This window comes from Macaca nemestrina, chromosome 13 (assembly GCF_043159975.1).
Source record: "Macaca nemestrina isolate mMacNem1 chromosome 13, mMacNem.hap1, whole genome shotgun sequence".
Lineage (NCBI taxonomy): Eukaryota > Metazoa > Chordata > Mammalia > Primates > Cercopithecidae > Macaca > Macaca nemestrina.
This window is the reverse complement of record NC_092137.1, coordinates 15267132-15281941: the sequence shown is the minus strand read 5'-3', so window position 1 is coordinate 15281941 and position 14810 is coordinate 15267132. Positions and strand designations below refer to the sequence as shown.

At 37.1% G+C, this 14810-nt stretch overlaps 1 protein-coding gene across 2 annotated transcripts in view; it reads left to right on the top strand.

Moving 5' to 3' along the window:
- LOC105486455 (NBAS subunit of NRZ tethering complex) overlaps positions 1-14810 on the top strand; it is a 390628-nt gene that overhangs the window by 318340 nt on the left and 57478 nt on the right. For both annotated transcript variants that reach the window (XM_011749319.3, XM_071076257.1), the window contains exons 45-47: positions 3211-3429; positions 6900-7102; positions 9130-9219. In XM_011749319.3, coding sequence (XP_011747621.2) covers positions 3211-3429; positions 6900-7102; positions 9130-9219 — 512 coding nt within the window. The remainder of the gene's footprint in view (positions 1-3210; positions 3430-6899; positions 7103-9129; positions 9220-14810) is intronic.

Genomic DNA, 14810 nt, shown 5'->3' with positions numbered 1-14810 from the left:
CATAACCTACGACAAGTTTTCTGAAAGCATAGACTTCCGTGTGAGGGCTAGACTCAGTAATGCTGAGGAGACAGTTGATACATACAAAGTAGGTGGGTTATACACTTGGATGTTGGAGCAGAGGACTTGCCAGTGGAATGCTTGTGGAGGCTAGGTTGACCCTGGATGTCTCGATAATGAAACATAACTAGAAATTTGCCTTGTGAAAAAGAGGGAAAGGAACATTTTATTGAGACAAGATGGCAAGTAAGAGCACCAGGTAATGACAAAGAGTCAGTGTGGCTGTAGCTTTGGGTTCGGGTTACAATTATACCATGAAGCCAGAGGCTTAGCTAGGGACCAGTTTGTGAAAGTTCTTGAATTCCGTGCTAAGAAATTTGGGGAACTTATTTAAAAAAAGGTTTTTCTAAAAGGGAATTATATGACAGATTTATTAGGAAGATGACAAACTAACAGTGGGGAGGATGGCGTATGTATTTTATCCATTGGTCAAATTAAATGTCAGCATCTGTTTACTGAGTACTTACTATGGGCAAGGCACTGTGCTGACTGTTTTATAAATTGTCTTAAGTTCTTAAAATTGTGCAGCAGGGGTCTTTTTTTTCATTTTGTAGATAAGGAAACTAAGGCTTCAAGCACTTTGTCAAGTTTCCTAAAGTCATACCAGTAGTAAATACTAAACACACGTTTTCTGAATGTATTGTTCTTCCTGCTTACCATATGTTCATTCCAGGGTTGGTTGACAAAGGCTAGTCAAGACTTGGACAACAGTGATCTCATCTGGACCTCTTTAAGGGGATAGGGACCCATCGTTTCATCCAGGACCCTACTTCCTACACGTGTGAATTAGCTGCCTGTCCCTATTCTATAGCCAGTCTGTTTCTGAAACTCTTCCATATCACACAGTAGGCTAGGAAGAGTGTATACATTTGGCTATAGCCAAAGTAATTTCTGAAATGTAGATTTCTTGGAGAAACAAATATGAATATAAAAAAAGATTTGCTCTACTATAAATTTTAACTCTTATTCGGTCTTGATTTTGTCATTCAGCATTCAACCAGCATATGCACTCTCTAATAAACTCAGTGAGGAGTTTGTGAGGATGCAGAAATCATTGAGTGGACGCTGTGTGATGCAAGGTGACAGGGAGCACCAACTTGGTACAAGTGATCTGGATTCTAGTTTTTACTCTTCTCATTCACACAATGACCCCTAACATACCACTGAGCCTCCTGGAGCTCAGTCCCTTGGTCTACATGTATGAAGGGAGGGATGTTTTGTTGAACAAAACACAGATCTAGTATTTTGTATTTCTAAATCACAGGGAGGAGTTCACAGTTTATTTGTGGGATAACACATTAACATAATTAATACTTGTCAGTCAATGGTGGGCTCTGATTTTTTTAATGGCTTAGAACCAGAAATTTGGTAAGAAGTAGGGACTACGGAACTTGTTTGAAAGCTGCATTTGCAATGCATTTCCAATTTCATTGGAAATAGTACTTTCCTAAAGATCCCTTTTATCAATATTTTCATAGGATTAGGAAAATGTCCCCTGTCAGCATTTTAAAGTCATAACTCTGTTGAGTAACTTGGAGTAACTTGGAGGGAGCTAGTAGGAAAGGAAGGGTCTGGGGGCAGCTTACCTCCTGTTGTGGTCACTCATGCCATGTATTTCAGCCTAGTCCTACTCTTTAGAATGACCAGACATTTACAATGACTGCTTTTAGGAAATAGAAAAAAAAAAAAAAATGAGATTCTGTCATAGGGGTCTTTATCTCTTTTATTGAAACAAAAAAATCAACACATCCTTTTGAGGATATAGTAAAAATGTACTTGAGTAGCTGACAGAAGACTACAGTCCAGGATCCAAAGCAGCACAAATCAGTGAGGCCTGAGGAGGCGCCAGGATATCTCAGAGGCGTCTGCTGCTTCCATCAACAAAGCACAAAGTTTAGACTTAGTTTTGTATTTTTGAGGGTCAGAGCTTAATATTTTAATATTAGAAAAATATAACTCCTGCACATTCTTGAGGATAAATGAGCTTAGTATTTTATTAATTAGAAACATATAACTCCCATATATCTAACACAGTATACAGGAGTCTGATGCATGTCACTGAATAAATGGGTGAAAACAATGGTATAGAAACTTTGGAAAGAAGGAAAGAAAAAAAAATAGCTCATAATCCTAACACCTTGATAATATATATATGCATATGTCTGAATACATATTTAATATATTTTTATACATACATATACTTTATATGCATGTACACATTGAATTTCCTGAATCTAGGAATCTGAAATGCTCCAATATCTGAAACTTTTTGAGTGCCAACATGCTGCTCAAAGGAAATGCTCATTGGAGCATTTTGGATTTCAGCCTTTTGAATTAGGGATGCTAAATTAGCAAGTATTCCAAAATCAAAAAAAAAAAAATCTGAAATCTGAAATATTTCTGGTTCCAAACATTTCAGATAAGGAGTACTCAACCTGTATGTATATGTGTGTGTGTGTGTGTGTGTGTGTGTGTGTGTGTGTGTGTGTGTGTGTATGTAAAATAGAAAATATATAAAATACATATATATTGTATATGCAGATATAGTTTGAAGTTTAATGTAAACATTGTCTAGAAAGTTTTATATTCTGATTTCTAAGATTTAACGTTCTATGACAAACATATTCCAAAATGTTTGGATAATGTTTTTATAATTCTAATTTTAATGACTACATATCTTTCCAGCTCGTTATTTATTATAAGCTAGTTATCATTTCTTCTATCAATTAGATTACTTTTGAGGTTATGTTAATAGTCTTATTCCAGTTAAAATCTTTATGCCTGTATTTATTTTCTTCTTTTGAATTTTTTTCTTTTAATAAGTGATCAGAACTGGGAACGTGGTTGTAGAAATGGCTCCTCATTTTTGCACTGTAACCAGCAGTCAGTGTGAATACTAGTTTCATCACTTTACCTGCTTTGGATATTAACATTTTTAAAAATCTTAATTACTAGTTTGATAATGCAAATGGCACCTCACTTTTTGTTTTCTTCACAGAAGAAAAACTAGTATAACAAGTGCTATTTATTGGTTAAAATCATATATACAAAAATTTCAGTATTGTTTTAACTCATTAACATTTGTTGAATATGCAAGATGTAATAATGCAGGGTTCTTTTGTCTCACAATTATTTAATTCTTTTTTTAAGCTGTCTGTGGAAGCCCGTAAAGAGATGACTAGAAAGGCTATTAAGACAGTCAAACATTTTATTGAGAAGCCAAGGAAAAGAAACTCAGAAGATGAAACTCAAGAAGCTAAGGATTCTAAAGTTACCTATGCAGATGCTTTGAATCATCTGGAGAAATCACTTGCCCACCTGGAAACCCTGAGCCACAGCTTCATCCTTTCTCTGAAGAATAGTGAGCAGGTAAAGAAATGGGAACTTCTATATGCTTACTCTCTATCAGTATATTATTTCTTTTTTCCTTTAAAGTTACATTAGTTGTTTTGACAGGGTTTTCAGACTTGCAGATATCCTTGAAAATAGTCCTCAAGCCTTTATTGGTTAATCTCTTCATTACCACTTGATTGACAATTCAGTTTCCACTTCTTTCAAAACGATGTTGAGCCACTTGGCACAGCTGATATGGGGCAATAGAGGAAGTGGGTGAGAAGGGTGGAAGTGGAGACAGCAGCAGGAGTTGAACACTGGATAGCGGCCTGGGGTCGGGGGAGTGGTCTCTAAAATTAAGAAATGAGAAGACAATGGTGCTCAGACTTTACTTCTACCTGGTAGAATTTTAAAATAAAAATAAAAATAGGCTGGGCTCGGTGGCTCATGCCTGTAATCCCAGCACTTTGGGAGGCCAAGGCAGGTGGATCACAAGGTCCAGGAGTTTGAGACCAGCCTGACCAACATGGTGAAACCCCGTCTCTACTAAAAATACAAACATTAGCCGGGAGTGGTGGCACGCACCTGTAATCCCAGCTACTCAGGAGGCTGAGGCAGGAGAATCGTTTGAACCTGGGAGGCGGAGGTTGTGGTGAGCTGAGATTACACCGCTGCACTCCACCCTGGGCGACAGAGTGAGACTCTGTCTCAGATAAATAAATAAACACATAAATACATAAAAATTTTGATTTTGTTTTCCCTTCTAATTTTCAGAAAAAAATCAGAAATAGCCTCTTATGTCTACCCTGTTTTTTTGTTGTTAAATGTATACCCTTAACCTGTTTTTATGTTGCATGTTTCCAACGTAAAATAGAATTTCATTATTGAGAGGAATTTTTTGACTACTAAAATTGTTTCTAGTTGGCTTCTAGTTTCTTGGTGTCTCAAAAACAGCATCATGAAGTTTGAGGTCCCCTACCTGTGATGAGGTTTGAAGACCCAGGTGTTAGGACTATACAATGAAACCCGAAGCTCTCTGAGGCCCTTAGAGATTTTGTTCTATATTTTAACAATTGTGGGAGTTGAGATAATTTTTTCTGTAACTGGAAAGTTGATAAATCAATAAATAAATGGTTTCCATATAAGTGAAAACAGTGCTTATATATATGAATAATATTCCATTTGCCCTTTAATACTATGGTAAATGAACCTTATAAGTGGCCATTAACCTCCTCTTTTATTTTTCTTAAACCTTACACATTTATTGAATTGTATTCTTGCCTTGTAGAATGACTAGAAAGATCAGTCAGTGGAGAGTTCAGATAATGAGCAAATGGGAGACTTCAAAATTTGTACAAGATATAAATGCAAAGCCCTCATTGAAAAGATAATGGGAAGAACTTAAAAGTTTGAAAGAAATTTTATTCCATTTTGTGTTTTGGAGTGCCTATTTTTCTGTCTGGTGAATAATGTTAAATAATGGTATGAACAATATAGAAGCCTTTGCAGGGAACAAATTGGCTTTACCAATCTTGGTTTTATCCTACTGACATTTACAGCACTATAGTTCATAATTATGAGAACTAGAGTAAAATTATAATCTTCAGGGGAAAGTGGTTTATACTTACTATAAATTTTTAAAGTACTCATTTTTAAATAAACACATTTAAAATTATTTTTAAATTTATATTATTTTTTAATATACTATATTAAAACCCAGAGAATTGGTATTACTCTCTTTGGAACAAGTATTGTCTTTTTTTTTTTTTTTTTTTTTTGGACAAGGTCTCACTCTGTTCCTCAGGCTCACTCACTGCAGCCTCTACCTCCTGGGCTCAAGGAATCCTCCCACCTCAGCCTCCTGAGTAGCTGGGACTACAGGTGTGTGCTACCACACCCACCTAATTTTTTGTATTTTTTTAGGGACAGAGTTTCGCCATGTTGCCCAAGCTGGTCTCAAAGTCCTGGGCTCAAGCTGTTTGCCCACCTTGGCCTTCCAGGTCTGAGCCACTTCACCCAGCCACAAGTATTGTCTTCCAATACCTAGAATAATTTATTGGGGGATTTAAGGGGATTATTGATTAAAAAAACATGTTTGTTTCATCTAAGATATGATGTAAACATACCATATAGCTACTTGTGAGTGCCATTCAGTCAGACTCTGGATGGTCCATAATACGAAACTCTTGAGGTTCCTAAATTAGACATTAGTTAATTTTATTAAGGCACCATGTATAGCAAAAACGGGAAATAACCTTCAACCCCATGCATTTATCCCTTTTATAGTTCAGACCTTCATTTTAACATCCTTAATTATATACCCAGTACAAATAAATCTTATATCCTCACGAAGGTTAATTTAACCAAAGTTAAAGGCTTCCGTCCTACAGAGCCTCAGTTCCCTCTCCTCTTAGGTGAGGTTACTAGGAATTGCCCTGCTTAACTCATAGGGATTTTTCTGAAATAGAGAATTTCACAGTGGGCAGAACAGTAAAATGAAACTTCATGTGCCCAACTCCCAGCTTCAACAGTTATCAAAACATGCCCCATCTTAATGCATACTGCTGCCTTCCCTTCCCTTGCTCTTGTGGATTGTGAAGCAAATCTCAGTCATCTTTTCATTTTATTCATAAATACCTCCCTATCTATCTCTAAAAGATACTTTAAAATAACCACTATAACATGATCACTAGCAAAGAAATTAATAGACATTCTTTAATATCATCAAATATTCAGTTAATATTCAGATTTTTCTCATGGTTGGTTTCAAATACTAAACAGTATATTCAGGATTACAAGGGAAACGATAAAGAATCTGGAAACAGTTATCATCGTTAAGTGACTGTATTTGGTATGCCAAAAAACAATAGCTTGCCTCTTATTTCTTAAATTATTTGTTACAACATTGGAGAGGCAGGCAGGGTGGCCTAGGGCAGGGGAGTAGACTTGGGATCTAATCTTAGCTCTGCTAATACTCAATCTCCTTGGTCTTTAGTTTCCTTTTTTATAACATGGAGCTAATTTAAAAATACTTGCAGGGTTTTTACAAGTATTAATTTAGATACCATATGTATAATACCTGGGATTACATAGTTGTAGTTCAATAGATTATTATGTGGTTGTAGCGCATTAGTGATAATAATAATAGAAAAGCTCATACTTACTGAGCATTACTTTATTTCCGAAGTGCTAAAGAACTGATTTTTATATTATCTCAGTTAATGTTAACAACACCCTCTATTCACATGACCCTATTTTCCTCATCCTCATTTTACAGATGTTGAAATTTGAGATCACAAAGGCCCACTAACTAATAAATGGTAAAGCCAGAATTTGCACTCAAGTGTGGGTGATGCTTGAGCCTAAGCTCTTAATAACTAATACATGCGCTTTGGTATGGTGTTGCTGCTTGTCATGTATTTGGTTCCAGGATCTAAATATGTTTCACTTTGTGCATGTAGATACATTTAATTTCTGTTTAAGTGTTGATTACCATGTCTTTACAGGAAACACTGCAAAAATACAGTCGCCTCTATGATCTGTCCCGATCAGAAAAAGAGAAACTTCATGATGAAGCCGTGGCTATTTGTTTAGATGGTCAGCCTCTAGCAATGATTCAGCAGCTGCTAGAGGTGGCAGTTGGCCCTCTTGACATCTCACCCAAGGATATAGTGCAGAGTGCAATCATGAAAATAATTTCTGCATTGAGGTAAGCTACAAAGTGATCATTGTGGAAAAACTAGGGTGACACTTTGTCAGTGATGGTGCTAAGCTATCATCCTGTATGTAAAAGCATTTTATAAGTTTTGAAGGACTTTACAAAAGTGAGAGATTATTTTTAGAGTTCTCATAGTCTTATGTCTTCAGAATGGAGACCATGAAAATGTTTCATTGTTGGTACTGTGTATAACATCTTAAGCTATGTAATTTCTGGTTGGACCCCATTTTACAAAGTTTTCTTGAAATAAGGGAAAGGCCAAAATGGCATTTGACACAGGTAAGTAAGTTTCAGACTGTCCTGTGACTTCAATATGGTTTTTCAGATCTTACCATTTCTAATTCCCATTCTTTGTAGTAGTAGGAAAATGGTTCCCAGAAGGTTCTTTTGAAAAACACAAGACAAGGTTAATCATACACTGATGAAGTTAGACATCTGTAAAGTGTCTTTAGACATTATTTACCTGCAATTAATGGCACAAAACCGACAATTGAGAAATTCTTGCTTTGTGTCGACATGCAGGTGCCTTTGTAGGAATGCATCCAAGAGGATTAGAAAAGAGGCAAAAGTGAAGCTAAGAAAATAATGAGGCATCAAGTACTTTCTGTGAATAATGCAATTAGGCTAAAAGATTTAGTTATGTTTAATTTATTCTCCTTTTAAGCATTCTTTTTAATTCTGTATTGCTCTTGAGGAACTTTTTGATTAAATGCATGTCAGTTTTCTGCAGCTGAACTGAAATCAAATGAGCCTTTATCAGTTTAATTACCCCAGCCTCATACAGTTTTTACCTTAATGCTCTGAGGTATCCATTAATTTTATATATAGGGAGATATATAGAATTTCATAACTTTTTTTTAGAAGAACAAATTTCAAATTAATAAAGCTTAGTTTTATTGTTTGCTTATTAGGATTTTTTGATATTGGTTGTATGAACCAGTGTCCTCTTTCAAATGATGACAGATATTTGTTGGCCACATTTTGTACCTTTTGGTTTATGGTTATCGTTTTATTATTTCTTAAACCAAGTTTTAGATGAAGCTCACAAAAATACGCATTTTGAAAAATTAGTGTTTTGATGAATTTAGTTTATTTCTTAAAATTGCCCATTTTCATGAATAATTAAAATATGATAGAATAGTTTTATGTTTATAAATTTTTGACATAAATTATACTTCTCTTTTTCTGCATCCAATTCTACCACTACAGATTTGGTTCTGATCCAATAAATGGTATACTTGGCACACAGAAGACATTCAATAAATGTTAATTAAATCTTGCAGCAATAGAAGGAAAAGAGAACTTAAGGAATTCAACTACTTCTGTTTCTAAGGAAAATAAATTTTTATTGACAATGTTCATAACATTTACCTTTTAGGAAGTTAATAAAATGTAGTAGGCACGAAATAACAAAGACATGAAAGGAACCGAATCTAACAGTTGATTTATATCATTAAATTATTAGAAAAACTCATTGAAAATATATTTTTCCTCTGTTGCATTTTGAGGATTCACTAGAGTTCTACACATAACATCTATAAAATGGGCATAATAATAGTACTTGTCTCATAGGATGTTGCATTTAATAGTGGCAGAATATATGTGAACTGTTTAGCGTTGCCTGGTACTTATTAGTAGCAAGTAAATATTAGTGCTTTCTTTTAAAAAAAAACTTCAACTGCAGGATGTAAATCATTATTACATTTAATGCTGAAAGTAGCTCATACAGTTGATGTTCAATCAATGTATTTCGAATGACACAGTGCAAGTAGATTGTGTTATTCTCTTGATAGGAAAACATGCATGTATTAGACTGAGCCCCTTAAGGGCAGAAAATGTTTCATTAGCACCTAATGTAGGGCTTGGTACATTTGTAGATATTACATAGCACAAATGACTATGGGCAGGTAGTATACCATGCCAAAATTCAACCAGGTTCATTTAAGCGTGTGAATACCAAGTTTATTTCTGAGACCGGAGTGATCCTTTTCTGAATCAGTTTCTCTCTCTTTTCACAGTGGTGGCAGTGCTGACCTTGGTGGGCCAAGGGACCCACTGAAGGTCCTGGAAGGTGTTGTTGCAGCCGTCCACGCCAGTGTGGACAAGGGGTAAGACTAGAACAGTATGTGCATCTTCATTAACTGGCTTTCCTCAGAGTATTAGAATTGCTGTTAGTATCCATGTGTATGAGGCTTCCTAGACTAAGCCACATTTTTAGGTGTTTTCTGAAAGAAGAACCGAGGACCTGCGGCTCAGTTCTTCATCAGAAGAACTGGGAAAGGAGCGGCTCTGCACCTGGAGACGTGGTGTTCTTAGCTCTGTGCTGACCCCACCAGCTCCAGGTCCTGCTTGCCATGGAGAGCATTGTTTTCTTTTGCCTCCTTCACAGCCATTAGAGATAATAATCATCATAATCATTCTATCAGGGCAGAAACTGCTCTGAGCTTCCTACAAGATAAGGGATTCTCATCTCCAACACGTTAACTGTATTGATTAAGTATGGAAATTCCTAGGGTGAGTATATATGTTCTTTAAAAAAAAAAAAAAAAAAAAACTTTGCATAAATTAAAGTCTGCCTTGTTTTAGGACTCAAAGTATACAGGCTTTATAAGCCTAGAAAGATGTATAGATCTCTGATGCTATTTTTAGAAAGAATTTTTCATTCAGATACAATGATATTGGTAAGAAAAAGAGACACAAATGAACGGTTATGCATGTCCTTGAAATTCACAAAGGTCTTTACAATGCCTAATATCCATGTCAGCTGTATAAGACCTCTCCCCAATTTCTTTCTTTAATTGAAAACGTGATCGAATATAATGAAGACGGGTTTCAGAAAACTCCCTATAGTTCCATTTGGTAAAATTTTTATTTGCATGTTACCTACCAGTTATTGTTCAGGTACAGATATCTTTCTATATAGTTTCAATTTAAATGTATAAGCTTTTGTATTCTCTTATTTATTTGCTATTGTAAGACTTTCCATTGATCTTTGTAGATTTAATGATTATTGTGATTATTATTTCTAATGGCTGGATATGTTGTTGCCATTTTCAGAGGAGGGCCTAAAAGAAAAGCTCAGAGAGAGGAGTTGACTTGCCCAGAGTTATAGAGCTGGGAAATAGAACCCGGATTCCACCCTGGCTCTAAATGATAATGAAGTACTCAGATGCCGATGCTTTCATAGTCTATTTCCCTGCATTGCTTTGTGCACAAGGTTTGAGTGACAGAATATAGAATGAGCTATGTAGGTGAAGATGGAAAAACATTGCAAGCAGAGGCTTCTACTTCCTGTGCTTTTTACCTTGCACAGTGTTTCTGAACCCCTTTGCTTACAGTTCTTCAGATAGGAAAGTCGCTGTAGCAGTGGCTAATTTAGGCCCCCCATTTTAAAAAGAAATTAATGATTCATGGGGTGTACTGTGTACCGTGCTTTGTGTGAAGTCACAAAGGGGTCATGTGGATAAGAAATAACCTCTAACCCCAGGGAGCTCACAGTCCTGCGGGGGAGATGATCTGGCCTGTAGCCATAGTCACTGTGCTATAGAATGGGAAGCACTGTACGGAAGGCAGAGTGGAGGGAGTAGTTAGGGCAGGATACACAAAGGGTGACACAGAGCTGGTCAGTGAAAGAAGAGTCTGTTTGGAGGAGATAGATGATGGTATTCCAGGCTGAGGAAGCTGCCTGAGCAACTGCACATGCAGCAGGGAGCAGAGCAGGCAGAGACGCTACATGAGAATCACTTACCCTCCTTCCAGGGCCCATCTCACTGCTGCTGTCTCATTCCCAGCTTGTCAGTGAGTTCTCAGCCATCAGCTCCCAGGGAGCTGCTGTCAGCAGGGCAGTTTCTCTCAGGCTAGGCTGACTCTGGATCCTGGCCTCCCAAGATGAAAGGGTCTCAACAGGTACTGTTTTAGGCCCCTTTCAATGGGGCTTCTTAGTCTTGTCCCGCTGGGGACATCTCAAGAATATTAAAAGGCAGTGTTCCTTCTTAGTGAATTTCTAGCCACGTATACAGAAGAATCCAATTTGAGACTCACTCTAATACAGACTATTTTTTAAGGTTTGAAAAAGACATTAGGGAGTGGAGGAACAGAAAAAGATCTTACTTTTTATTCTAGGGACACAGAATAACAAAGCCTTCTTAACAAAAAAAAAATTCCCTGAATTTTTTTTTTTTTTTTTGCCTAAAAAATAAAAAGAAGAAAGACAAAGCCATAACTTTTATTTTGGCAAGTATTTTTTGAATCTGCACAGTTAAACCTGACACCCTTTGTTTGGGTTTCCCTTCCCAATAATGTGCCTGGCAGAGTCACGGAAGGGAGGCGGTTTATGTTTTCCAGGTAGCTCCAAGGAGGGTCTTTGCAGTGATATGGTTATTCTGGTTTTTGAAAGTAATGCTCTCAAGTTATTCATTCCTTGACCTGACATGACAGCCTAACCTCCAGGAGCCCGTGCCAGGCCTTATGTGCCCCTCACCCTTTCTCTTATTGACATACCACACCTCCCTCGGTCCCAAACTCATAACCTGGACATCCACTACCCTCCATAGTGTCTGTTTTGACAGTAGCCTCACTCATACACATCTTCAGATGTCACACACACAGGCGCATTACATACTCTTGGGTTAGGTATACACTATCCCACAATATCCCTGGCAGGGAGACTGCGTAAAAAAGTAAGAATTTGAGGATGTGTGTTGACGGCCACCACCAAATATTTGGTTTTGTGGTTAATTTTTAAGCAATTTATGCCATTATTCACATGTCCTCTTTTTTTTTTTTACATGGAGTTTTGCTCTTGTTGTCCAGGCTGGAGTGCAGTGGCGCAATCTCGGCTCACTGCAACCTCCACCTCCCTGGTTCAAACAATTCTCCTGCCTCAGCCTCCTGAGTAGCTGGAATTACAGGTGCCTGCCACCATGTCCAGCTAATTTTTGTATTCTTAGTAGAGACGGGGTTTTGCCATGTTGGGAAGGCTGGTCTCAAACTCCTGACCTCAGGTTATCCACCCGCCTCGGCCTCCCAAAGTGTTGGGATTACAGGAGTGAGCCACCACGCCCGGCCCACATGTCCTCTTTTTCTTTTTATGTTGGCGCAAATATTATTTGCTTCTTTTAAATTTAAATTTTTATATTGTATAATTGACACGTAATAATTGTACACGTTTATGTGGTACAATGTAACGTTCCTTTTTTTTTTTTTTTTTTTTTGAGACAGAGTCTTGCAGTATTGCCCAGGCTGGAATGCAGTGGTGGTATCTCAGCTCACTGCAACCTCTGCCCCCCGGGTTCAAGTGATTCTCCTGCCTCAGCCTCCCGAGTAGCTGGGATTACAAGTGCCCACCACCATGCCCGGATAATTTTTGTATTTTTAGTAGAGACGGGGGGTGTTTCACCAGGTTGGCCAGGCTGATCTTGAACTCCTGACTTCAGGTGATCTGCCCGCCTTGGCCTCACAAAGTGCTGGGATTATAGGCGTGAGCCACCACACCCGACTTGTAATGTTTCAATGAATGTATACATAGCATAATGATAAAATTGGTATAATTACCATATCCATCACTTTAACCATTTATCATTTCTTTGTGGTGACAATATTCAAATTCTTCTAGCAATCTTGAAATATTTAATACATTGGTATTTGCTCTGATTCATCCTACTATATAAATAAGACACCAAAACTTATTCTTCCTGCCCAACTATAAGTTTGTGCCTATTGACTATCCTCTAGTACCCCACACTCTGCTCCCCGGAAACCACCAATCTACTCTCACTTCCATGAAATCAACGTTTTTAGATTCCACATATGAGTGAGATCATGTGGTATTTGTCTCTGTGCCTGACTCATCTCACTTAACATAATGTCCTCCAGGTTCATCCATGTTACTGCAGATGACAGGATTTCACTGTTTTGTGGCTGAATGGTATTTATATATACCACATTTTCTTCATCCGTTAATCTTTAGATGGGCATTTAGGTTGATTTCATATCTTGGTGATTATGAATAGCACTGCAATAAACATGGGTGTGCAGAAGTTTCTTCAACATACTGATGTCATCCCTTTGGATATATACTCAGTAATGGGATTGCTGCATCAAATGGTAGTCCTATTTTCAATTTTTAGGGGAACCTCCATTCTGTTTTCCCTGTGTCAAACCCATAGCTAACATCATACTTAATGAGAAAAAATTGAAAGTTTTTCCTCCAAGGTTTGGAACAAGACAGGGATGCCCATTTTCACCACTTTATTCAACACATCACACTAGAAGTTCTATTCAGAGCAATAAGACAAGAGAAAGAAGTAAAAGGCATCCAAATGGGAAAGGAGGAAGTCAGATTGTCCCTGTTTGCACACAGCATGATCATCTATGTAGAAAATCCTGAAGATTCCACAAAAAAGTGTTAGAATCATTTGCTCTTTCACTGCAGCTCCTACCTCACCCAGAAAGCTCTCTTTTCCTCTTCTTTTATCTGTGCTAATTTTAAGTAACTTAAAATTATAACACCTAGACAGGCCACCTGTACAGATGGCTTTCTTTTCAGTTTAACCACGTTCTTGCCTCTAGATATGAGAGTTGAGTGTCTTAAGGATTTTAAATCATGCCAAAGACCTTTCATAGCATCTACAATTAAAGATAGGACAAAGGAATTAATTATTTGTGCATATGAAATTTCTTTCATAAAAGAAATTCATAAATGTGTATGCTGTCTCTTATTATTTGTGTGTATTTGTAACATCACATTTCAGGAATAAAATATCAATTTCTAGTTTGTGTTAAGAATTTGTTTGCTTAAGAAAAGTAAGTTTTAAAAAAAAATTTCAATACTAAGAGTATTCTAAGAGCATATATCCATATATCTGTTACACCTGGAAATAAAATACTGCTGTCAAATATTTTAAAAACAAGGAAACAAAAAAATACTAATGAACATCTAATTCCTCTATGCCAAGACTTTGGAAAGGTGCTATTCAGTAACTCACTTAGTCCTCAGAACAACCTTATCATACAGAAATTGTCATGTGCATTTTACATTAGTCCTCAGAACAACCTTATCATACAGAAATTGTCATGTGCGTTAGGAAATGAAGCTCAGAGAGGTATGCATTTCTCTCACCATATCACCTCCTTTTGACATTAAAGAGCCAGCACAGGAAAGTAAAGCAGTGCTTCTCACACTTAATTCTGCATAGGAATAGCCTGGAGATCTTATTAAAATACAGATTTTGATTGAGTAGGTCTGGGTGGGGCCTGAAATTCTCCATTTGTAACCAGCTCCCAAGTGATACCCAGTCCATGGAAGAACTTCGAGTAGCAAGGTCTTACCTTTCTTGTCTCTTTGACATGCTTCTCTCTGCCTTTGCCTTATTTCCCTTTCTACTTCTCGCCTTCATTTAGCTTTAAAAAACTTCCTAACAAGAATGTCTCACAAGCATAAGCCAGTATATTTGTCATTCTCAAAAGGATTTATAGCATTAAATTCACTCAGATAACAGGTAATTAATGCAAAATTCCTCTGTGCAATATTCAAAAAAAGAAGAAAGATTTACTTCAAAACTATTGAGTTTGGCGGGGGGCGGGGGGGGGCGTTGATTATTTAAATTGCTACTTCACAGTCGGCTTCAGCTGCCTTAAAGTTTCATATAAATATTGAACAATGTCACATAATTCAGACTTTATTAAACTCTTTGCTGTT